General features: G+C 44.1%; 1 protein-coding gene across 1 annotated transcript in view; it reads right to left on the reverse strand.

Moving 5' to 3' along the window:
- Positions 1-25622, reverse strand: part of adgrb2 (adhesion G protein-coupled receptor B2) — a 356837-nt gene extending 331215 nt beyond the window's left edge. Inside the window, exons 1-2 of the mRNA XM_080734701.1 lie at positions 25611-25622; positions 7662-8577 (exon numbers count right to left, since the gene is read on the reverse strand). Coding sequence (XP_080590827.1) covers positions 7662-8562 — 901 coding nt within the window. The 5' untranslated portion in view covers positions 8563-8577; positions 25611-25622. The remainder of the gene's footprint in view (positions 1-7661; positions 8578-25610) is intronic.
- Positions 25623-26944: the final 1322 nt, after the last annotated feature.

The following is a 26944-nucleotide window of genomic DNA, read 5'->3' on the forward strand; positions in this document are numbered from 1 at the left end:
GCTTTTGTCTTCTCCAGACTAGACTATTGCAATGCACTTTTTTCTGGCCTACCAAAGAAAACTACAGATCGACTTCAACTAGTCCAAAATGCTAACTAAAACTAAGATGAGAGAACATATCACTCCAATTTTAGCCTTGTAACACTGGCTCCCAGTTGGTTTTAGGATTGATTTTAAAATTCTCTTACTTGTTTATAAATCTCTTAATGGTCTGGCACCGTCGTACCTCGTCGACTCCCTGTCTAGATATGAACCAAACCGCCCCCTCAGGTCTTCTACTGCAGGTCTGCTCGTTGTGCCCTCAATGACTTATAAGAAATATGGTGAAGCGGCTTTCTGTTTCTATGGGCCGACAGCCTGGAATAAACTTCCAGCACACCTAAGACAGGCACCCTCAGTGGATAGTTTTATTTTTACACTCTTGCTTTTGGGTGATTTTAAATATATGTGCCTGATGTATTTTATGTCCACCCTGTCTGTATAATGTTTTTATTATAGAGCTCTTATTGACAGACTCGTGTGCAGACACACAAGGGAGGGAGAGAAGGAAAAATGCGGTTCATGGTCATCACCATCAGGCTAGTTGGCATTGACCCATGTACTTTGGAGATTCCAACAAATGTTCTTCCCCAGTCAGCAACAGGTAGATTGTGTAGGCCAAGGAACCCTTGACATTTGTGACATCCTATAACTTGACCTCGCTCGAATATATCTATATTCTTTTTTTTTTACCTGTTGCAAATTTCAGAGAAGTAACAGCAGGAGGACATCAGTGTCGGGTGACCAAACACATATATCTCGCATAGCACCATAAGCAGTAGAGGCAAGGACTTGAGTAATCAGGGCCTATTCATGTGTGTGCACTTCCTCAAAATCATGTCCCTTGATGAATGTATTGTATTGCCTAACACAAAAAAATGTATAAATAATACTGAGAATACTAATAAACCATCAGTATACATAAAAACGTTAAAAGTTTCAAAAAAAAGTTTCAAAAAATATCCCATCAAGATTTGGCGGGCCCCCTGTAGTAACTCTGAGGGCCTCCCAGGGGTCCCGGACCCCCTGTGGAAGACCCCTGGTATTTGCTACTGCTCCTTTTTGTTTTCAAAGCCCAGCTACAACAACTTATATGCTTCAATTATGATCTGATTTAACATTGTTCTGGAGCAGGAGCAGAGCGATTACTGAGATAGGCTCAGGGGTCTGTCTGGGGGGTCCCAGGTGAGGAAAGACCCCAACCAAAAGTCAGAAAGGTTATTCTGGCTGCTTTAAAAGTGTAATAAACGAACTCAGGATGTTTTAAAACCTACAAAACAACTCTAATATTATGAAAATTGGACATTAACTGGCTGGCGTACTGTTCTGGGTGGTCCCAAAAGTGATAACCCGCAGAAATGGGGTGGGGGTCCGGAATATTTTACACCCATTTGATTCCTTGACCCAGAAAACATAGGATTGGCATGTTTAATTAAGTTTCTAGGTTGTCTAGAAGCCAAGATAGCACAAATTATGTATTTTATGTCGGCCATTTTGAACGTCCAAGATGGCAGCTTTGCAGGTTTCTGTGCAAATGCAAACAAAGATTTTTGGATTCCCCATGCTCTGAAGATTCCAAAAATGTATAGTTTTACTAATCCCCACAAATTTTGAACGAAAATACATTGTGAACCTGACTATATCTTCGTGGCTGTTCTTCAAGGTTACTCTAAGTCCCCAGAGAGCTCTTTATTGTCTGGCAATGCACGTCTATATCAATGTAGACTGATTCAGGTCTCCTGCCTACACAGGGGGAGAAAGAATCCCAATGTTCAGCCACCCAATGTGCAGTATTACTGGCCTGACGTAGCTCTCATTCCAAGAATAGAAGTGAGGCACACCGGTAGAAAGAAGAACAAGATCTTTCCTTAACTTTTGGCAGACAGAACTGGTGGATGTGTTCTGTTCTGCCTACGTATACACAGAGAGAGAGAGAGAGAGTAGGGACGGGACGATATGAAAATCTCATATCACGATTATTGTGACAAATGAAATCGCGATTATTATCACAATAATCAAAATCCATTATCCTGGGGCGGAACATTTGCCAAAAAACAGCAGATCTACATGCTCACAACGCGTCACAACGTGAGGCGTTGTGAGCTTGTAGATCGGCTATTTTTTGGCAAAGACATTTGATAGAGAGTGAACAAAAGACTGTATCAACTACGTATATTAAAAGTACCTTTTACCAATTATAGAGGGTTTAAGTAGTACGGGATATGCAGCTCTGCAAATAAAAGGTGAATTGATCCCAGGGCATGACGGAGGACGATTTTGTGATAAATTAAATCTCCATAATACGATTATCTAAGAGAGAGAGAGAGAGAGAGAGAGAGAGAGAGAGAGAGAGAGACAGGAAGACAGAGAGAGGTGGTGCAATGGGCTCTGTGAACGCAAAAAGATCCCCTCCCATTACATTCACATCATAATCACAAATCCGGACCAACCAAAAGAAAAAGAGTCCTCTGAAGACTAACCCGAAAATCAGCTCCGACTGAGTCATATTTTCTGCAGGTTCCATCGTGTCAATTTGTTCAGGACTCATTAGTGGTCTGCGAGGACTGAAACGGTGGCAGCACTAACTGAGGAAGATATTCATCTCCATGGGAACTAGATGGGCTTAACACTGTGCAAAAAGAGAGAGAGAGTGAAAGTAAGAGCGAGAGAGACACACACACACACACACACACACAGCACGCACGCACATACACGATTTAGCGAAGGCCGAAGTGGCTGCCTCTCAGTGATAACAAAGAGGAGGTTTAACAGAAAGACTGGCTCAAAAATCTCAAAGAAAAATCTGACTCAAATGTGTTTATGTGATATTAGGGGTGATTAAGCCAAAAGGAATTGTTTAGAAGAAGAAAAGAAATGCTGCCTTTCACACACACACACACACACACACACACACACACACACACACACACACACACACACACACACACACACACACACACACACACACACACACACACACACACACACACACACACACACACACACACACACACACACACACACACACACACACACACTGCCCTCCAACAACAATCACACATTCTCACTCAGTCAGTCTTGAGTTTGTTAATCGCAAGCAAAACAGCACTTTATCGTTTTCAAGACGGATTGTTTCCATGTAATCATAGCCTAGGATTCTCCTTAGGTTCCATAGCCAAAAACAATGAGATATTCCCTCCTAAAGGTCCTACCTAGACCAGTGGTTCTCAAAGTGGCTGGAATCCTGGACTCTGTGGGTTCCTTTGGGGGGGGGGGGGGGGGGGGGGGGGGGTTCTAAATTGACCCATACAAGTCTGTAACTCCGACTCTACAAATGATTTGGTTCCATTTGAACACTGTCAGAGTTAAGGGGAGACCTTGAAATGTGAAAGTTTGAGAAACACTGACATAGACTATATCGAGCGAGGGCCATTCACAGTTCAAAGCAACCCTGGTGATGCCTTCCGGCCACTGAAGCCGTGGATGGAAGGGAGAACTTATCTGTGAGCTGCATCGGTACATTTGAGGCGGGATGTGTGGAAAGTGATATACAGTATGGCCCGCCAGGCTACTGGCAGGAGCTTAATATCACCACCGCACCATTTGACACGGCAATGGTTGTCATTGATTTTGGCTCAAGGCAGTTTCAGACCAGGCAATCCCAGGGAAGACTCCCTACTTCCCTTGACTCTCTATTTGTGTTTTCAGATATTTAACCACTTGAACAGTCAATACTTAATAAACTTGACCTTTCACTCTGTACTTAGTCTGCTCTTTTTCCCCTCTACACCAAACCTCTTTGCCAAAAATAGCCGATCTACAAGCTCACAACGTCTCACGCTGCGAGGCGTTGTGAGCTTGTAGATCTGCTATTTATGGCTAAAAGTCTCTGAATATGGACGCCTAGGGTTCAAGTGGTTAATATAAAAAACTCAATGATTTGGAGGACCCCTTGTAGTAACTCTGAGGACCCCCTAGGGGTCCCGGACCCCCTGTTGAAGACCCCTGCCCTAGATGATTAACCTTAGATGTTAAAGGAAACATCCTTCAGATTAAAACACACACACACACTTTTAACATTCCCTTCAGCAAGGTGAGAATTTCTCTAGGGCTCCTTAGAGCCGTTTGTGGTGGTATGTGGTGGTACGTATGTGTTTGTATGCGTGTGTGTGTGCCCACGTGCACATGATGTGCACGCATACCTGCCTTGGCATAGTGAAGCGAGAATTCGCATTTTGAGCTTGACAATGTTAGCCCCAGAATATGGATGCTATGTTTGATCTGGTTATTAAGAGCATCTCATTCTATGAGCTTTTTAATTCTCTAGTGTTAAAGGAGCTATAGTCAACCTTTTCTTGAAAAACGGACACTAAAATAAAAATAATGTTTCGAAAATATTTTATAAAAAAGATTAAGCTTCAAATATGTGTTTCTATTAAAAAACTAGACCAGGTCAACCTGGTTGTGCCAGACCCCGGTTCTGCCAACCCTCTGGGCCTATAAATTTAATGGTACATTTATAGGCTGTCTGTCCCTTTATAGGCTGTCTGTCCCTCCCTCATGTCATCATCATTTGTGACATCATTGTGACCAAATATGGAGAAAAGAGGGAGGGACAGACCGACAGACAAAGCCTTTTGCTTTGTCTGTCGGTCTGTCCCTCCCTCATGTCATTGTGATGATATGAAGGCTTTGTCTGTCGGTCTATCCCTCCCTCATGTCATCATCATGTCATCATCATGACCACACACACACACACACACACATCTGAGCTGGGATACCAGGAGGAAAGACATGACCCTGTGGACACCTTCCACTGACACTGTCAAATCTTCTACTAAGCAGTTCCTTGCCAGATGAAAACTGGTCTACAAACCCGGAGGCTCCTTCTTTTCCAAGGGCCTGCAGTAAGTAGATCACAAATTCATTGGCATCTTCCTGTTCCCCTGCATACTTTCTCCCTACACACTGACCCACCAGCTTCCTCAGCACTGCCAGAGACACAGTCCCCCCCCCTGTAGTCTGAAGGACTCTTTTAAATTCCTTAGTAACAGGCTTGTTTACCAGATCTGAATCATTCAACTTAAGGAAATATTCCTTAGTGGATGTGAAAGCCATTAGAGCCTGCTATTGACGAAACAAAGGTTACGCTCTTCAGGAGAGCCTGTATTGTTAACAAATTTAAGGGGAACTCTGATAGAGGCCACTCCACTGTTACCCTGAATGGTGCTGTGCATCGATCCTGCAGTCTCTGTGGAATCGCTAGCTAGTATAGCCTCTAGCCTGGGCATCTTGTTGGGTGGCTGGTGGTCCGAGTATGACAACAGGTCATTCATGTTGCTCTCGGACTCCGTGAACTCCATCTCGTCCATGCCCTCGCCGCCGCCCAGCGACTGGGTGAGTTGGAAGCCCTGTCGCCGTTGTACGTGCCGGTGGGGTCAACGCCGTGCTCGTCGCTTAGAATTTGGACCCGATCTGATTGCCGCACTGGCCAGCCTGCATGCTGACTATTTCCCTCATGATATCTAAGTCCTAAAACCTTCTCTGCAATAAATGTAAATACAAGCTTCTACCTATAGGCTTCTCTCCTTATCCCTGTCTATGTTTGAAGTTAAAGAGATTGTTTGACCTGGCAGGTTATATGGTCGACCAGAACTCTGGCCTGACGTCACACACAATGCAAACCTTTGCCTGACAACCTTTGCCACAAAGCCTTTTGTAGGCCGACCCAGAGGGTCTGAGGGTCTGTCTGTCATCATCGTTTGTGACATTCTGCCTTTTGTAGGCATGTCATCATCATGTCATCATCATGACCATCTATGGAGAAAAACAGGACAGACAGACAAAGCCTTATGTAGGCCGACCCTCTGGGTCTGGCGGTCAACCTGGTTGTGCCAGACCCCGGTTCTGCCAACCCCCTGTCTGTCATCATCATTTATGACATCATGCCTTTTGTAGGCATGTCATCATCATGTCATCATCATATATACCCTTTATATAGAAAACCCGGACAGACCGACATTTGCTTATGTAGGCCTACCCATTTCATGGGTCTGGCAATTACCACAAAAAGCATAAAATAAGTAAATAAGTAGATAAAATAATCATTTTGGCCATTGTCAGACCGACTTTGTTTATATCCCTTATCAATCCATATAAAAGAATAGAAGAGGGATGTAAACAAAGTCAAGAAAAAGTTCACTATAGCTTCTTTAAGATAGAGAACTCAACTGAATATTATGTAGGCTATACTCTAAGAGTCTACGACATGACGAGGTGTCTCTCGATATTGTAAAACAATGGACGAGGCAGAGGTGAATTCTATAAAGCAAAGCAGAGTGGATTTCCTTCCACCAAGTGCATTATATGCCAATATTAGAGTGTATAGTCGTGCACTTACAGTACCAATGAAAAACAATCATAACCGAGAAAATGTCAAACAGAAGTGTTGTCTTGATAATCACGTTTTAGTCCAACAAAACATGTTTACTACCGACCGTTACCTGTCAGTACAGTAGGTTCACACATCAGCACTGATTTAGAATGGTGATTAAACTGTTTGACCAGGGTATAAATACTTGCCTTGTGATGAAAAGGATATAATAGAAACAAGTACTTTATCAAATAATCTTTTTCTATACCACTTGCATAAACTGTACATGCACAAGCAGAACCTGCACGCACGCACGCACGCACGGGTTTACTACCGACCGTTACCTGTCAGTACAGTAGGTTCACACATCAGCACTGATTTAGAATGGTGATTAAACTGTTTGACCAGGGTATAAATACTTGCCTTGTGATGAAAAGGATATAATAGAAACAAGTACTTTATAAAATAATCTTTTTCTATACCACTTGCATAAACTGTACATGCACAAGCAGAACCCGCACGCACGCGCACGCGCGCACACACACACACACACACACACACACACACACACACACACACACACACACACACACACACACACACACACACACACACACACACACACACACACACACACACACACACACACACACACACACACACACACACAGCATTTATACTGTACAAACTGTTTCAGCCACACCTCTAGCCCACAGAGGGCAGCCAATAAAATATAGATCATAAGCTTGCGATTCTGGCAGCCATTTACACGTCTTTTGATGGGAGGTTTTAGACACCGTCTTTGAAGAGATCTGATATTCTAATTAAAGACTATAATGCCAAAGAGCAAATCCACAAAGTCTCTTCTGAGATGCATATGGGCTTCTCATCCGAGGCCAGGGTGACAATGCAAACTTTTCTCATCTCTCATTCCAACTCTTTTTTTTTCCTTCCTAATAACCGCCTGCTTTGCCTGAAAATTCTGTCTATTCTGTCTTTATTTAAAAGGACTCTATGACACCTCTGGCCGTTCTGTGCAATCATTAAATAAGTGCTGCTTGGGATTTTGTCTCTTGTGGGAGGGTGTCATGGCGCCAAAGCCATAAAAAGACCCTGCAGAGAAGTACTCTTTAATTAAGCTAGATTATTCTCCATGCGGAGAATGGAGGTCAAGCACGGTTAAGTACAACAAAAGATGGAGCCGTGTGCAGGGCTTTGTCCTGGCATGGATAGAGAGAAGTGACCTCACCTTGTCTGACGTCCCTGGGCGCTATGGCAATGGCGTCGTTGGAGTGTGTCTCGGTGACGCAGCAGTCGTCGGGGACCAGGGAGCCGTTGCTGGTGCTGTGGGGCGTGGCGGGCAGCAGGGGGACCGGCGGAGCCATGATGTTGTGGTTGGGGCAGATGCAGCCCGTCTGCGTCATCCCGCAGCTGTCCGCGGCGCCCTCGTCGCCCCCGCCGCCGTGCCCGTTGGAGCGCAGGCACTCCTCCAGCCAGCGGCAGAGCACGCCGCAAGTGAACTGGCTGGAGTTCTCGTTGTTGATCAGCAACACCTCCACCAGCCGGAGCTCCAGCGTCTCCTTGGCCACCTGGTCCTCGTCCGCCGACGGCTGCTTGGTGAGACACAGCTGGATGAAGTTCTTGTCGAACTGGTGGAAGGAGTACGGCGGCGTGTCACGTGACGAGTTCGAGTGGCCGCCGCAGAGGTCGACGACTTCCTGCTCCCGGGGCACGGCCGCGGGAAGGTTGAGGGGACAGCTCTGGTTGACCAGGTGGTGGTCGAGCGAGAGGAGCATGGGGGAGTGCGTCCGGCAGATGGAGGGGTTGCGCAGGAAGCGGAGGTAGAGGGAGTACTTGGTGGGGTCGGGGTTCTCCAGGGACCAGGAGCAGCCCGGGGCCCTGGAGGGGAAGAGCTCCCTTAGGGAGAAAGATCCATACAGCACCCCGGCGACCAGGCTGGAACACGGCGACGTGAGGGGCGAGGGGGCCCCCTCTGCCCTGGCGCTGGGGGTACCACTGGCCGCCCCATAGGCAGCCGTGGCCAGGGCAGAGAGAGGCGCTAGAGCGAGGGCAGACGCAGCAGCCAGGGCCCAGGCCACAGCCAGGAGAGAGGACAGCACAGACAGACACACCCCCGCAGCAGTGGTCATCCTATGACATTCGTCCTGTGGGGAGACAAAGAGAGAGACATGATGTTAGGTACGTGGTACACCAGGGAAAACTGGGAACAACAAAAACAAAATGTGTTATTACTAGCCTCGCTAGCGGCGAGGATGGATGGCAAGGTCTGTCTGTCCATCAAACATTTAGTTTAAATAGTCTTTGCTGTTGTGTTCTAGCCAGTGCATTACATTTAGATTTCCCCAGATGCATTGGTAGGCAGAGATATCGCTGATCATCTGGCTACACAAGAGTAAGACTAGAAAAGTATCGGATGGAATTTTCTCTGCGGTCACCTTCATGCTCCCCGGAGGACGTCAAACCCAAATCATTTTGGTGACTCCATGGCCTTTCCACTGTCACCAGCTTCAGGCCGAAATTTCTACTGGTATACAAGATAATCTCAAACTCTAACGACCGAGCATTGGGACGCTAGGATGGTAATGGTGGTAGGGCAGTCCATTATGGAGTGTAAGGACAGTGCAACCTTTAGAGGCCACTAGTAGGGCCTTTAGACTCCTAGTAGGGCCCTATTTCGCGTGTCTTAAGTACCAGGTCTTATGACTTAAAGCGATAGTTAAGTCAAATTATTGGCTTAGTATTCCTAAGCCAATCATTTGATAACTAACAGTGGTTCCCTATGGAGACACAAAGAGTCTCCTCAAACTATTGGCCTAGAGATGCGACAAAAGTACCCCACAGAATTTGGGGTGAGTAATCGATACTTAAGACCTGGAGGCGTGGCCAATGCTGTTTAGTTATTTTTAGTGGCCAATCAGCATTGGCCACGCCACCAGGTCATAAGTTAAGTCATATGAAGCTAAATAGGGCCCCCCAATCCCGCTTTGGTTGGCAGTTTCTAGACGTACCATAAAATGAACAATACCCTCCTCCGGCAGTGAGCGTGACAGAGTCAGAGACGCATACCAAGTTTTGTGGTCACAGCTATCCTTGTGAAGGTCGTTGGACCACTCACATACACATCCCCTGTAGGCTGGATTAATCCATTTAAACCGCCAACGCAAATCTGTGTCACTCTAGATTTGAACCACTTTAACCATTATTTTATGCTTTAACTGTTAAAAAATAGCAGATCTACAAGCTCACAGCGCGGCACCGAGTGCCGCGCTGCAAGCTTGTAGATCTGCTATTTTTGGGAAATCAATGAAAAGGCTATATTAACCCGATTCTATAAATCTTTTTTTTTTCTAGGTCAGTGGTACTCAAACTTTTTCATGTCAACCCCATTTCAAAATATCATGTAGCAGGGACCCCGTAGAAGCAAATATTTGAGTTACAAATGTTCGCTTTAAAAAATATGTATATTGAAAGATTTGCACACATTTTAATGATGTAAAGCTTGTATATCTGCTATTTGTTAATAGTTAAAGCATAAAATAATGGTTAAAGTGATTCAAATTTAGAGTGACACGGATGAAACGGATTAAAAGGGGCTGATGACTTGGCTGTTGAGACAGGCACTGTGGGGCCCTTCCTGTACGCTTCCCCACTGATATGACCACACACATCTATATCTTGGAGCGGTAGTAGGCAAGCACACACTCGCATATACACGTACAGCATACACACACCCTCCCTCCCTCTCTCTCTCCCTCTCTCCCTCTCCAGCAAGCTCACCCGCTGAGTGGCTCCCCCAAGGCTGTGGCAAGCCATTACCATCACCGTCACAGTGGGGGTCCGCCAGCAGCCCGATTTTCACACGCACGCACGCACGCACGCACACACAAACACACATCACCGCCCACATTCATATTTCATCCGGGGCCCGTCTGGGCTGCTCGGCGGGAACGAGCGGACCCGAAAAAAAGGCATGTGCATTTATTTTGTGTTTTTGTTTATAATTAAATATCTGCACCGGCGCACAGCCAGCAGTAACCTCAGAATGATACCCAAACAACCCATTCCAAAAGTACCACAAAATGCAGCAAAAACACATACACGTATTTTGTTGTAGACACGGAGAGAGACGAAACACCCGCGGAAATATTATAGCAAGCGCAGTGGAGAGAAAAAAAAGAAAAGAAAGAAAAATCCCAAAAGATACAATCTCCTGTTGTGCATTCTCTATTTATTTCTCTCTCCTCCTCCCCTAGATATTTGGGCTGATGTGAGAGAACGATAGGTACGGTTATATAGACAGATCTGAGGATAGGGAGGCAAACGCACACGCCATCGGAGAGTTCCTGAACGCTGCTCATATTTGTCATCCATCGATGGGTTTTTCATTAAAAGTTGCCACAGAGCGTGTCCCTCTCCGTGTAACAGTCGCAAGCATGCGTGCACGCACGTGCACACATGCCATTTCCACAGATGCACACAGTGAAATCCCTAGTGTTTTTTTTATAATTTGTTATCATTCGTATCGTCTAAATCTGAGCAGAGATGTGCAGAGGATGTTAGAGAGGCAGTAGCTGAAATTTCCAAAAGGGCCTTTTGGTGGAAGCACCAAAAATAGCAGACCTCCAAGCTCACAACGGGTCGCGCTGCGACGCGTTGTTAGCTTGGAGGTCGGCTATTTTCGGAGTGTGAAACCACACTGAACTAAGTATAATCAAGTCAATACTGGAGATGTGGCTTAATGGCATGGATTTCTACACAGAGAGGGCAATTCGTTCAACATAAGATGCAGCATTCAAACTCAGGAGAGTTTGGACAAGGCAATTCTCTTGAATGCTGCCTTCAGGTATGGCATGGAAAGAGGGCATTTGCATTTCTTTCACCATAGTAAAAACTGCATTTATGGCTTGTAAAGGACAGTTTTAACAGACAAATAAAAGGGCAGGGGCTCAAGCCCACTTTGATGTCTATGTGTGCACGTGCCTGACTCTGAGCATGTACAAATGAACCAAATGGACCCGAAGGGTCTCCGTGGGTTAAATGAAAACTAAGGGTTTTGCAGAGTGCAGGAGCACAGTGCTGATTTATTCTGAGTTAAGAGAAGAGGTCGGCGCTAGCCAGGCGTGTCTCTTCCCAGCAGGGACGTGCTGGCCATTGGGAAAAGCGGGACAACTCCCGAACGGCCGGTTCATTCCCGGCCGGTCCAGGCCGGCCATTAGGAAAAAATTAAAAATAAAATGTCGGCCTTCATTCCATTTTGGGGGCTGGGCGGCCAACCAAGTAAATCGTCACTGTCGGGCAGAAACCTCATATCTCAAAGTTTCAAATTTGGAAATGTTTTCGCAAAGCAAAGCCCTGCTTCATCATACAAGGCTGTCGCACAAAAGTAGTGAAAACAGCAGATCTACAAGCACACAACGCCTCGCGGTGCGAGGCGTTGTGTGCTTGTAGATCGGCTGTTTTCACTAGTTTAAATCATTTTTAAAATGGTTTTGGACATACAAGGTTTCCACCCGACAATGACGAAATATAACTCATGTAATTGGCCCACTGGCTTGTCACTTGTCATGATCTGAAATGGCAAATCTTTGAGTAGCAGCAGTGCTATAGAGAGAGATCTCTCTCTATAGCGCGCAATGAGGGCCTCTACAACTCTTTTTCCTGGGCTGAATCAGGGGCCCAGCACGTCCCTGCTTCCCAGCCTAGCTGTGTCTTCTTTATTCCCATCCAGGCTGTGGAGCCGTAATGAGAAACCGCTTTGAGCAGTAGTCACCAAACCTCGTGCAATACACCACTGACTAATTCAATTTCTCACAGCCCAGGAGGTGAAGAAATTAGACATCAAGATAAATGCTCAGGATTGTCTCATTATGTAAGTCAAATGGCTCATCTGCAGCTCATCAAATATAAATACAGTGTGCGTATGCGCGCGTGTGTACAGTATGTGTGTGTCAATCATCTTTAGACGTCTGCTGCATTAACGACGACAGTTAGAGTACCACAGGGGCTGTGTGTTGGATTTGCAAGCCACGGAGCAGAAGCTACTCCTTCCTGCATCTGTCACCATGTGCACGCAACAACACACGCAACGTTTGACACGGTAATGTGTCAGACACGAGCGGTTTAAAACATGTATACAGTATATACACGCAATTAAAGTTTTAGCGACGTGGCGCGGCGAACAAACCTGATGTTGTTGTAGACGAAAGCCATGACGTTGTGTGTGTTCTGGAGATTGGTATTTGTACAGTTGGTTCATAAACGTTTTCACCTGAGATCCAAAAGATCCACAAGATAATCCAAATTTACAAAAAAATACATTATGAATATTATATCCTTTTTCAAAAACAATGTAAAACTTTGTGTGCTTTTAGATCGGTAGATTTCTTTCCCAAGTGTGAATATAGATTTTTGCCTTTGAAAATCTTTTTTTAAGTAATAATCTACAAAGGAAACAAGGTATATTTAATCCCACCCAATACAAAAATGGGTCCTGACCCAGTGTTTTCGGAACCACTGGTTTATACTTCAAAGAAGCATACATGGCAAAGTAAATGAAATATCAGGATTTTAACAATTGTGGAATCATAAAGCGATGTCATTGTGGAATCATAGAGCAATCATAAAGCAATGTCTGTGTGTATGTGTACATTTGAGTGTGTAGTGCACAGTGTGTGTGTGTGTGTGTGTGTGTGTGTGTGTGTGTGTGTGTGTGTGTGTGTGTGTGTGTGTGTGTGTGTGTGTGTGTGTGTGTGTGTGTGTGTGTGCGCGCGCGCGCGTGCATGTGTGTGTAGATTTGTGTCTGTGTTGATCTTACTGCGCATTTGTCCGACAATATGCATATATCGTCGTTGTTGGGTGAGAAACCTTGTATGTCCAAAACCATTTGTTTTGTATTTATCATTTTTAAAATGATTTAAACTAGTGAAAACAGACGATCTACAAGCACAAAACGCCTCGCACCGTGTGGCGTTGTGTGCTTGTAGATCAGCTGTTTTCACTACTTTTGTGCAACGGCCTTGTATGATGAAGCAGGGCTTTACTTCGCGAAAGAACATACCAATTTGAAACCTGGAGATACAAGGTTTCCACCCGACAAACGACGATATACATGGGTGCCTCTTTACGCATGCACAGTACATACACACATGTGCTCTATGCCTCCGTACAGGGCACGTGTGATATCGCTGTGCGTGTCCCAAGTGCAACAGCGTGCACTGGAATTTCCCAGAGGAGTGGGCAAACAAAATGTAGCATTGGCCTGTACTTCACACGGCCTTCTAGAAGCCTCTGAAGGCTCTCCAGAGACTGTGCGCGAGGTCCGGGGGGCCGCGCTAAGAGGCCGGGGTCCTGTCTACTCGCGCGTGTCAAGAGGTGGTCTGCAAAAAAGGGGCCGCGGATATCAAGAGGCTCTCAGGATTATGGGATGCTGCTGCTGCTGCTGCTGCTAATGAGAACCAGAAAGACATGAAAGGCAAACTGATGAGAGAGCGCAATGGAGACTAGCCACTAGGGGAAGAGGGGAGGGGAGAGAGAGAGAGATGGATGGGGGAGAGAGAGAGAGATGGGGAGGCAGGCACGTGCACATATAGACATCAAAGGAGGCTTGAGCCCCTGCCCCTTTACCCATCTGTAAAAAGTGCCCTCTCCAGACCATGAATGCAGTTTTCACTATGGTGAAAGAAATGCAAAATGCCCTCTTTCCATGCCATACCTGAAGGCAGCGTTCAAGAGAATTGCCTTGTCCAAACTCTCCTGAACTTGAATGCATCATCTTATGTTGAAAGAATTGCCCTCACTGTACGCCACTTCTCCAGTATTGCCTTTTTTATGATTATAGTTTGTGGTATCAAGTACTGAAAATAGCCGAACTCCAAGCTCGCAGTGCGACGCGTTGTGAGCTTGGAGGTCTGCTATTTACAATATTTCCACCAAAAAGGCCCTTTTAGAAATGTCAGCCTCTGCCTCTCTAACATTCTCTGCACGTCCCTGGGGAGAGGGAGGGAGGGGGAGAGAGAGAGAGAGAGAGAGAGAGAGAGAGAGAGAGAGAGAGAGAGAGAGAGAGAGAGAGAGAGAGAGAGAGAGAGAGAGGGGTGTGGAGCGGGGTGTCTGTGAATTGTAATACAGTGAATCAGGGATAACAGGAAAAGAAACAGACACAATTTGCTTGACATAGAAAAAGGGGACAGCATGTCATTGCTGGGATATCTATACTGCTGTATGCACTCAATAGGTTCAACAAGTCAAGTTGCTACTATGGCAATATCCTTAGAAAATAATGTATAGAATAATGGTAAAGCAATGCCCAGTGGAGCAAATGCATGACTCAGCATGGACATTGAAAAGGTCAATGGCTCCGGCATAAACGTGTGAGTGTGCACACGTGCGTGAGCGCCTGCGCGTGTGTCTGGGGGCGGGGTCGCGGGGATATACTACATGAGCTCACCATTAGAAGAGAAGTGCATGTTCCAGCATTCAATATGACTGACAAGCATGAACTTTCAACATCCTTTTCAAGCCTACTCACATACACACCAAGAATACACTAGGGCTGGATGATATGGTCAAATATCACAATATTCTGGACCAAATACCTTAATATTGATATTGTGACATAATAATATTGTACTGTGATTATGATGCCACCCCCCAAAACAAAAACATATTGTTTGGTGGTGTGGTGACCTGAAAATTACGTTTTTTTTCCCACACTTTTAGAGATATCCGTGGTCATAATATGGACATACGGTGAGCAGGTTGGTGCAACTAGGGGTACCGTATGTCCATATTATGACCACGGACCATCGGTGTATGAATGTGTGTGTGAATGGGTGAATGTAATGCACAATCTCTGTAAAGTGCCTTGGATAAAGGTGCTATATAAATGCACCATTTACCATTTACGGTACCTAACAATAGATGCCTTTTTTTATGTATTATTACATTTACAGTCCCCAAAAAAGGCCTACTGTATGTGAATTACTTCCTGTAAAAGGAAAACATACTGCATGATGATAGAACCTTATGAATAACCTTGATTTAATTCACCTGTGTGATTCCCATAGCTGCCCGTTCCTCCAAACACAACGGCTACTACAATATGACGTCCAGTATTCCAGTATAACCCTATTACTCATTTTAAACTTAATCAGCACACTAAAATATGTATCAGAAAACAATTTAAGAAATAAAGGAATGTAGTAACAAACATGCGTCACACTGGCCCTCGCTCTCTCCCTTGGGCTGCGTGAGCAACAGGCTATACAAACACTATAGCCCTCTCTGCTGCACAGCTGCACTGAGTGAGAATCCAGCATTCCATAGCCTGGGGGGTGGGAACCTTCTGTCTGATTGGTTGAGATGCCGTTTCAGAGTGAAACATCAAAATAAATGACCAAAAGAAGGCCATTTCATCAGATCAGATTAAAACTGTAGTGATCATGTCGTGTGATGGAAGCATATTTATATAATATTGATACATTACCCAGCCCTAGAGACAGGCACGTGCACACACAAACACACACACACACACACACACACACACACACACACACACACACACACACACACACACACACACACACACACACACACACACACACACACACACACACACACACACACACACGGATTGTGTGCACAATATTTACTTTGAGAGGAGCACTGAGGAGCGAGATGGTAACCATAGCAACACCCCATCTCCGAACCTGGAAATGTGTTTTTATAATTTATTTCGGTCGCTTGTCTGATAGCATTTCTTGACTTTTTTATTATTATTCCATCCTCTCTTGGTTAATGTTTCGGACCAGGATTCCCCACGTGGGATTCTCACCTGAGACGTACTCACACAGAACACGGAACAACAAGGGCTTTACAAACTGTGCCACTCGCTAGCTGCCAGCGCTAACTTGACATTTTGATGAATGCATGGCAAAGTCTATAGCTGTGGGAAGGGTAATGTAGCATGTTGTGAAATATGCTCAAGGTCTTAGCGGCGCGCGGCGTACAGTGGCGCTTCAAGAGTCTGCCATTGACTGCAACATCATGCATGAGCCTTGTACGCTGGCTGCGCGGCGGGTGATGACACATCTCCCGCTAACAATGTCACTTGGCATTAAAGCGCGGCGTGACTGCGACACTGCGCCGCTCTCTGTTGGATATAAATGAAGAAAAAAGCAATACTGGGGAGGAATACTCAAGGAAGGATATGGATGATTCTGAATCCTGTTTACTCCTTTCTCATTATTTTTTTACTCTCAAAAGCTTTTGTCTCTCTGTCCCATTTCCTAACCCCAGTAGGATCAACAAAAGGATGCTTTTCCACCTGTGTAACATCAAGTAAATGCCTAGCAACAGTTTTTTCTTTTTCTTTTTAAGAATATTATGCTAGCCTATAATCATAAATCTGTTTTCTTGTACCTACAGTACTATTGGTAGTTAATAGTGTCATTCTACCAATCCAATCAGACTAGTTAGACCTGAATCATTATCTGATAATTAGAGTAATTAACTCCCCTAACAGGAGGATAATCAGTTCCGGTTAATGAATTAGATAATGTTAGCTATATTACGGTATATTGCAACTGGCGTCCCAGTCATCATAGACATTAAAATCGATGAAAGGCATTATAATGTTTAAAAAATAGCCGATCAACCATCTCGCAATGTGTCATGCTGTGACCCTGTAGATTTTTTTTTTTTTTATATATTTCTTTTCTTCTCTATGCGACACAATTGTACGACAACGTATAAACTATAGGGTTTAAGTGGCAGGTGTGTAGGTAGTAGGTACAACTAGGCCGATACATATACCTCTGTACAAGCGTAGGCTTACTTATGTAGATGAAGTCAAAAGCGTGCAGCACATTTTGGGACAATGAACGATGAATATTCATGTTCCCTAGATCTGTGCGAGACTAGGCCCTAAAGAGCTGTCTTTACGGGGCCATTTCTGTCCCACTTTACTGTAAAACAGCACTTTACTGAGGGCATACATGAATATTCATCACCTTTGATGTCTTTCTCCCCCTTTCTACCTTGATATAAATATTATCCCCAAACTACTAAGTACAGAATGTCAGTGGTGTAAAGTACATTTACAGTACTTGCAGATATAAATGACGCTATTATAAAACATACATAAACCACTTCAGCGTTATTTTATACCTTGGCTATTTGAAAATAGCCGATCTACAAGCTCACAATGTGTTGCGATGCATTGTGAGCTTGTAGATCTGCTATTTTCAAAGATTTTGTACTTTTAATTTTGGTACTTTAATTACATTTTGATGCCAACACTTTCATACTTTTACTCAAGTACATTTTGAAATTCCGTCCCTTTACTTGTAACAATATTTCTATATTGCAGTAGGCTATACAGTAGATACTTTTACTTAAGTAACATATGTACTGTAAGTACTTTTTCCACCAATGCAGAATATCCCTCCCTCCCCACCTCAACTCACTCTCTTTCCTTTCTATACTTCTCCTCTGGACCTAATGTTCTACAGTGAAGAAGAATCAAAATGGGACTCATCAATTATTTTCTTTTCAGTTCCCTGCAAAACAAATGTACAAAGCAAATAGCTGCAGCACATATGTAGGCTATTGAAAGTACAGCTGGCTTCCAAACGTTAATTATTCTGCTAAGTGCAATGGCTCATAATGGTAAGTGAAAACACGATGTTGAGGCAAATAAGCACACTGCACTGAACTCCCCAGTGTTAATTAAACTCCTAGTGTACAAATGGAACCAAAGAGGGCCTTGGAACCATTTGTACACTCTGAGTTTGACGATTAAACCCAGCATACCTAATTTGGGGAGAACATTCAAAGAAAATAGGCGCTCTAGAGCTTGTGAGCTTGTAGATCGTCAATTTTCTGCATTTGGCGTAGAGGGGCAAAAAAGAGCCCACCAATTAAACAGTTGCAACTCCGGTCCCTTTTACTAAGTATACAGGTTTTTTTTTATGTGGTGAATTAACACTGAGGATTTTACTGTGTACCAAGAGATTTGAAGCTTTTTCGATGTTTATCCAAAATGAATACAGTATATTCCCAGACAAACCTTCTCTGAATGGTTCCACAGATAACGATTTGCGCCTTAAACTGTGGCCATCTTTCAGTAAAGTACTAGTTTGGAGCAGCTTATGTGCAGCACTGCTGAGTTATCCCAGCAGGGTAGTCACTGTTTTAATGGGAGTTCTGCACTACTAAGATATTTCTCAATCATCGCTCTCTCTGTCTCTTTTTCCTTTTCTCCAAGTTCTCCCACTCACTCTTGCATCTTCTATCAGTACAACTCTCTTCTTTCTCTGCCCATCTCCCTTATGTTCTTAGTGCAGAGTTCTGAGTGTTCTATGGCGGAGAACGGCACCATGTGATTTATTGATGCCGAGCATTCTCGCCCATTTGTGGTCCTCCGAGGGAAGCAGCAAGTTGCCACTACAGATGCATAAAGACACACACACACACACACACACACACACACACACACACACACACATACAGGGACGTGCTGGCTATTGGGAAAAGCGGGACAACTCCCAAACGGCCGGTTCATTCCCGGCCGGTCCAGGCCAGCCATTAGGGCAAAAAGTATTTCCATTTTGGGGGCTGGGCGGCCAACAAAGTAAATCGTCACTGTCGGGCAGAAATCTCGTATCTCGTTTAAATCATTTTTAAAATGATAAATACAAAACAGACGGTTTTGGACATACAAGGTTTCCACCCGACAACGACGAAATATAACTCATGTAATTGGCCCACACAGGCACAAATCTCTCTATAGCACGCAATGAGTCAGGGGCCCAGCATGTCCCTGCACGCACGCACGCACACACGCACACACACAGACACACACACACAATACAGTACTGCTGTGGTGATGACGACACATGCACGCAGTGAAAAGCTAACACGCAGAGGGCATGCGAGTGCTATGCACGTACATACAGTAGCAACACACAGGGGAATGTACAGTATGTACTCTACATATCGCACACAGACACATGCACGCACTCTACCCAGCAGCCACACACATAGCACATTGTACTTAAAAGTCAGACATCAATAATTCAGGCTTCCAGTATACTTGATGCCGAGATGTTGTTTTTTTTGGAGCTTCTCTTAACTACTGATGATCAAAATGAAGAAACTGTGTGGCTCTCTCTGGCTCTCATTCTGTTTCGTAACACGCCTGCTTACTCAGCCCTGCGTTTCTCATCTCTCTCGCTTTCTCTCAGATCCCCTCAAGTCCCAATCTGGCCCCTCGCCCTTTCAAATCAAATCACACAGTTCGGTCCCTTGCTCCTCACCACTTCTATTCTGCTAACTCTTCATCCGTTCTCTCTCCATCTCTCTCTCTCTCTCCATCTCTCTCTCTCTGTCCATTCCAAATGCCTTTTGGCTGTAAACAACGTGAACTGTTCATGTTGCACCACCGTTCGTGTTCCAGAACTATCTCAGAACTCTCTCAGTCCCGTTATCAAGGAGCTTCTGGTGTAACATCAAGTTGCCTTATACTGCGCACACACGCACACGCACACACACACACACACACACACACACTCTTTTATTTATTTGAATCTGCCCAAGAAGCGCATGCAAAATAGATCCAAACACTGAGCAGAAGAAGGTTGCATGGTCAAATGCTTATTAAGGAGGAAAAAGAGGAAAAAAAAGATAAAACATTGATGACTATATAGCCTATATACAGAAAGTGACAGATTTCTTTTTAACCCACAGATATACACACACACACACACACACACACACACACACACACACACACACACACACACACACACACACACTACGGCACGCACGCACCTACACACACTTTAACATGTGACACGGTGAGCCGTTTGAAGAATAAAGGCATAAATTATAAGTCAGCGATATGACTGAGCACAGCATTAATCATGCAGTATTGGAGGGCCATCTTTAGCATGATGAGTAGAGACGAAAGACAGGGGACTGAAAGAGAGAGAGAGAGAGGCGGAGGGAGGGAGGGATGGGATTGAAGGATGAAGAGATGACGCAAAAAGGAGAGTTGAAGGAAAATATTGTGGATAGAGGCTGGATCGCGGGAGGATGACAAGTAGGGGAGCGTGAGAGAGGGGGAAAATAAATTGAGGTGAAATTGAAAAAAGAAGAAAATGAAACATCAAAGAGGGCGTGGGAAGAGAGAAACGGCATCTAATTCTATTTTTCTTTTTATGGTGTCACGCAAAGGGAGCTTCATCTGATCTGGTGGTGACTTCACAAGCGCGATGTACAGCGGAGTGCGTCCCTGCAAGGGGCGTCACACCAAATTCTGGGCCCTGGGTACAAGGATTCACTGCGGGCCCCCCATGAATGTTAACTATTGAAAAATAGCAGATTTACAAGCTCGGTGCCGCGCTGCGAGCTTGTAGATCTGCTATTTTTGAAAAAACGTGAAAATGTGTGCCAAGAAACCTATGTTTCCATGTCAGTGGTGCTCAAACTTTTTCACGTGAAGGACCCCCCCATCTCAAAATATTTAGTTCCAGGGACCCCCCAGAAGCAAACTTTGAGTTACAAATGTTCACTTAAAAAATACATAATATTCAAAGATTTGCGCACATTTTCACGACTTTTAAAAAATAGCAGATCTACAAGCTCGCAGCGCGGCACTCGGTGCCGCGCTGCGAGCTTGTATATCTGCTATTTTTCAATAGCTAACGTTACTAGGGCCCCTCCACCTTGAGCCCCAGTAACTCAGTCCCACTTCCCTACCCCTTGTGACGCCCCTGGTCCCTGCTGCCATAACATTCCCAATCAACAGTAAAAGACGCGACCCTATGAGCAATGAAAGTGAACGCAGAGTAAACATTGGCCATTTGATTGGCGCCACCGTCAGCTTGTAAGAAACACTATTTCTAGGCGATTATAGTTTTATGTAAGCCTGTAGAAGCCGGTAGCTATTGTAGCCAGCTATGCACACACAGTATACCCACGTCAATCACCCTGCCACCCCTGATACGACAGGGGTCTTCAACGTTATTTTTACTGGCCAAGGACCCCTTAGCTGAGAGAGATGAAGCAGGGACCCACGCTACATATTGTATACAACTGTTGAAGATTAAACCTTGTCATAGATTTCATAGATTTAGACATTTAACCACTGAAACCCTTAATACTTGGTAATCTGTTGGCTAAGTACTTGATCTGCTCTTTTTTCCCCTCGACACCAAACCTCTTTGCCTAAAATAGACGACCCACAAGCACACATTGTGCATTGTGAGCTTGCAGATGTGCTATTTTCGGCTAATGTTCCCCTCAGAATAGAGATTCCATGGTTGAAGTGGTTAAAAAAAATCCATATCACACAAAGATTTGGCGCCCTCGCCCCCCCCCCCCCCCCGTCATATCTCTGAGGTCCCCCAAGGGGTCACGGACCCCCTTGTTGAAGGCCCCTCCCATCAACACACACAGAGCTAAGAGTTGAGGTCAAACACAGTCATCTGACATATTTTCTATACAGTCAGTGAACGAAGGTTGAATTCTCATTACAAGCACATTGCAGCTTCAAATAGTGCAGTATCTGGCCTTTGAAAAACATTTGGCGAGCACGGTGGCGGTTCAATGAGTTTCAGAACCACATTTTTGGCATCGATCAGCATCTCAGCCATGCGGAAAGATCGGTAATGAGAGCTATTCATTTCGCGGGAGCAAGTAGGGATCACTGGAGGTAGATTAACACATCTGGTGCCAACCCCGAGTTTCCCGAGTTTGAAAAGGTTATACTGCTGTGCCAACCCCGAGTTTCCCGAGTTTGGGCCGTTTTTGAAAAAAAAAAAAAAAAAACATTTTTTTTTTGGACCTCCAGAAATGTATTAGGCATGATCGCGATCGCGAAATTGCATGTTTAACCCCCATACCAACCCATTCTTTCAAACATGGCAGCCATGTTTGTTTACATCTGAAGAAAACATAATGGCTGATAAATCATGAATGCCTGAACGGATTTCCAAGCGGATTTTTTTGTTTGAAAGCTGTGAACAGTGTGAACACACGTGGTGCATCATCTAGGCATGGGCGTGCACTTTTTACACAATTGCGCAATTACATGGAAGTCTATAGTAACCATGGCAACGTGGGACATTGAAGAGAAAAAATCATAGCAACATAAGTGTTAAGACAAAGGCCGGGGGGGTCGGGGTGCTTAGGGGGGTCTGAAACTGCACATCTTCATAATTATTTATTAGAGACACTGAGACAGACGGCCACAGAAAACAGTACGCACACTTGGAGGTGGGCGATATGGGAAAATACAATATCACAATATTTTTCCAAGCTGTATCACGATACACAATCTTATCACGATTCTTTTTCATGTCGGATTTTATGGTTATTTTTCAAGTTACTTAACAGTACAACCATCCAAAAGAAGGTAACAAAAACTAAAAGACAAGTGGTTCTCAAAGTGGGGTCCAGGGACCCTCTGGGTTCCTTTTGGGAGGTCTAAATTAGCCCTTACAAGTATGTAACTCTGACACAGTATACAAATGAAACCAAATGGACCCTTATACTGTCAGAGTTAAGGGGAGACCTTGACATTTTAAAGTTTGAGAACTACTGATTTAGACCATAATACAGGTTTAAATTAATTCTGCAATGAATCTCTGTATTAAAATTGAAAGGCATATCGTGGAGACATTGTATCGTCTCAATGATATTTATCACCATATCACCCACCCCTACGCACACTGGAGACTATAGCACAATGTCAGAGTAGATACAATATTTCCTTTCTGGCAATGTCCAGGTCTGCACCGACCTGGTCATTGCCGACGACATGCTGGTCTCAGATACGGTGGAGCAGTGGACGATGAATGTCTGAAGACAGGGCTGCACCAGGGCAAAAACAATGGGTCGCATGCTAACTGTCCACACCAGTGACCTATGGCTTACAAAGACTCTAGTGCAGGGGTCTTCAACGTTTTCAGGCCAAGGACCCCTTAGTTGAGAGAGAGATGAAGCAGGGACCCTCACAACCTGTTCATAGATTCCATACTATCTAATCGTTTGACAGCACAATCATCAGTGTATTTTGGATGTCAATTTGTGTTTTCAGATATTTAACCACTTGAACTGTCACTACTTAATAAACTTGACCTTTCACTCTGTACTTAGACTGCTCTTTTTCCCCTCTACACCAAAGCTATTTGCCAAAAATAACCGATCTACAAGCTCACAACGCCTTGAAGCGCGAGGCGTTGTGAGCTTGTAGATCTGCTATTTTTGGTTAAGTTCTCAGAATATTGACGCTAGGGTTCAAGTGGTTAATATAAAAAAGGGGGAAAAAACGTTTCTATCACACAGAGATTTGGAGGCCCCTCTGTAGTAACTCTGAGGACCCCCTGTTGAAGACTCCTGCTCTAGTGAGATGCACCTCAGAACCAGACAGGGACTGTGGTTGGCACTCCACAGCATTTAGTGCACATGATTCAAAAGGTCTCAAAAATTGAGGCAGTCCCAGTATACTCTACAGAGCTCGGAGATGTGGACCCGCACAGCACGGCCAAGTATCCATTAGATGGCTGCTATACGCGCATGGCTGCGCATATGCTGCATAGCCCTTAGAGGTATTATGCCAGGGCTGTGTGTGCACAAACATCAACCTTTACGTGGGCATGTTGAGAGTAACAGACCAGATCAATGAGCTGTTGATCTGAACTTGTTGTCTGCCTGACTATACTGTGGGAGTCCAAGCAAAGTACTGCCTTGAGGGAGAGCTAAGAAGGCTGACCAAAGTAGATCTGCGCAAGACATTGACCTCACAACCACAGAGGAGCTGCACTCACGCTGTTGGATATACTGTATATAGGGAGGGACAGCTGGAAGAAGGGGAATTGTATTCTGGCTCTTGATGAACTACCCAACATGAATATGTGAAAATAGAAGGGAGCATTTTTACATTCTCAGTGTTAAATTGACACTGTTTAACAGTGTTTATAGCGAGCTGATGGAGGAAAACAAATATGGATAGGCTAATGTCGATGTCTTTTCTCAAGTTAAACTGCTATAGTGTTTCTCTCATGTCTTAAGTGGTGCAATAAATTAAACGCACTTAGCATGTGTCACATTAACCTAATTTTGAAAATGATAGTTTAGGTTATCAGTTGTGTTGGGGATTCGACCCTGAGGATAACTGACCACTGCAGGGTTCCTGTCAGAATGCACAGTCACACCTAGAAAGATGTCAACTCTTTACTCGACATGTGAGGTACAGCATTGGTGCAATACAAATAAATAAAAACATCTGACATTAACAAGAGCGTTAAGGACTACTTTGATCAGTACGCATTAAATTAAATTAACAAACTGTTGCAATGTTACAGTGGGGGAAAGTATACAAATGTTATACTAAAGTAAAAGTATTAAAAGTATTAATACTGCAATGTAGAAATACTCTGTTACAAATACAAGTCCGGAATTCAAACTTTACTTAAAAGTACAAAATAATTACTTAAAGTAGGCCTACCTAAAGGGGGAAATCTCGCAATGTCACATTTCACAAGTTTTAAATTGTATTAAAGATCAAAATAGCCAGCCATGGCTGAAATGTATTTAGAGTTGAAGTGGTTAAAGTGTTTTGTAATAATAATCAAAATCTACAAAGTAAATACATTTTTCTAATAATTGTTGTGGAGTAAACGTGTAATATTTGCCTCTGAGATGTAGTGAAGTAAAAGTAAATGTACTCAAAACTGTGAAAAAAAGATATACCCTTAACTTGAGTAAATGTACTTAGTTACTTCACCACAATGTTATGAAGTTATCATAAAAAATTAAACCACACTGAAATATTAACTGGGTAGTAAACCCTATTCTTATACAGAGCACTAACTTAACAGACTAGTAAACAACTTTAGCTGTGCAGGAGTTAGCTGTATGTTCACACAATAACACAAGACAAGCTAGCTTGACTAGCCAGTTAGCTCAATGGCTATCAAAGCTAATGACAAACAGGCTAATGTTTGAAACAGCTACTCACTGGGACAAGCCTCAGCCACAACAACAAAACGACTGTAAAGGATGGTAGAGAGAATGATAATCTTAACAACAGGTCAAATGCAATACCATGACAGGCAATGATCAGAGATTCAAATAATGGTGTTACAAACATGAAAGCATTAATATGACAACTTACATCGTCAGTGACTGTGGTCTGTGTGCAGTACACCATGGATAAAAAGCAACAAGTAACAGGTGGTGCAGTAAGCAACTAGCCTGGCTCCACTCTCTGAGTGGACTGGAAGTGGTGCATTCATAATGTATTTGAAAATGTGGGTCCCAAGAGATCCCTTCCTAGAAATATAGTGGAGTCAAAAAAGTACAATATTTATATTTTAAATGTAGAGTGAAAGTTATGTGCTTGCAACCAAAACAAATCAGGCAGGAACTGATCAGGAAGTGGATGATCTCAGATTGATCAGTTCCTGCCTGATGGGAGACAGAGCGCCCCCCTGTGGATATATGCCAAACAGTGACAGCAGGGTCCTGGGTACAAGGATTCACTGTGGGGCCCGATTGAAAAATAGCAGATATACAAGCTCACAGCGCGAGCTTGTAGATCTGCTATTTTTGAAAAATCGTGAATATCTTTGAATATTTCAAATCCTTCTCTGTTTTTTTTTTTTTTTTTAAGTATGTTTCTATGTCAGTGGTGCTCAAACTTTTTGATGTGTATTTGGCCACGGACCCCCATCTCAAGATATTCAATTCCAGGGTGTATTTGTTTTTCTTGCAAGCACATAACTTTCACTTTGCTACATTTCAAATAAAGACAAGGTGTCTTTGTATTCATATCAATACCATTCATTTCAACAAATATTACTGCCTTCATCACTGTGTTGTGTATAGTCTTGGTTTAGTTGTACCCCAAAGCTTGGACAAAAATGGCATTTTGTTTTAATTCATTTTAAAAAATGTGAGATTTGTCCATGACTTTGGTTACGTTTTAAATACAGTGGGTGAAATGCTCCTGGCTGAACCTGTCCCGAACAAGCCTATCCCAACACCACCAACAACACCGCCATTAAAATACTTTACCTCAATGTCATGGTGAGGGTTCCCTAAAGTCACCATCTGTCAAGCAAACGTGTACATCTGCCACAGACGTGTGTGTGTGTGTGTGTGTGTGTGTGTGTGTGTGTGTGTGTGTGTGTGTGTGTGTGTGTGTGTGTGTGCGTGCGTGCGTGCGTGCGTCCGTGCGTGCGTGCGTGCATGTGTGCGTGCTTGTTTTCCGTTGAGCTACAGATGTTGGAAGCAGCAAATCTGCCTTTTCTCCTCTACTCTCCTGTCCTCCTTTCTCCTCTCAGCACCAGGATTCTGCTCCTGCCAGCAGACAAGCTTAAGCCAGACTATAGTCTCTCCCTCAGGATAACAAAGATACAAGAGTGATAGAAAGGAAGGGAGAAGAACAAAACACAGAGATGGTAGGGGGGAGTGTGTGTGTGTGTGTGTGTGTGTGTGTGTGTGTGT

Source organism: Nannobrachium achirus, assembly GCF_963921795.1.
Source record: "Nannobrachium achirus genome assembly, chromosome: 10".
NCBI classification, from domain to species: Eukaryota; Metazoa; Chordata; class Actinopteri; order Myctophiformes; family Myctophidae; genus Nannobrachium; species Nannobrachium achirus.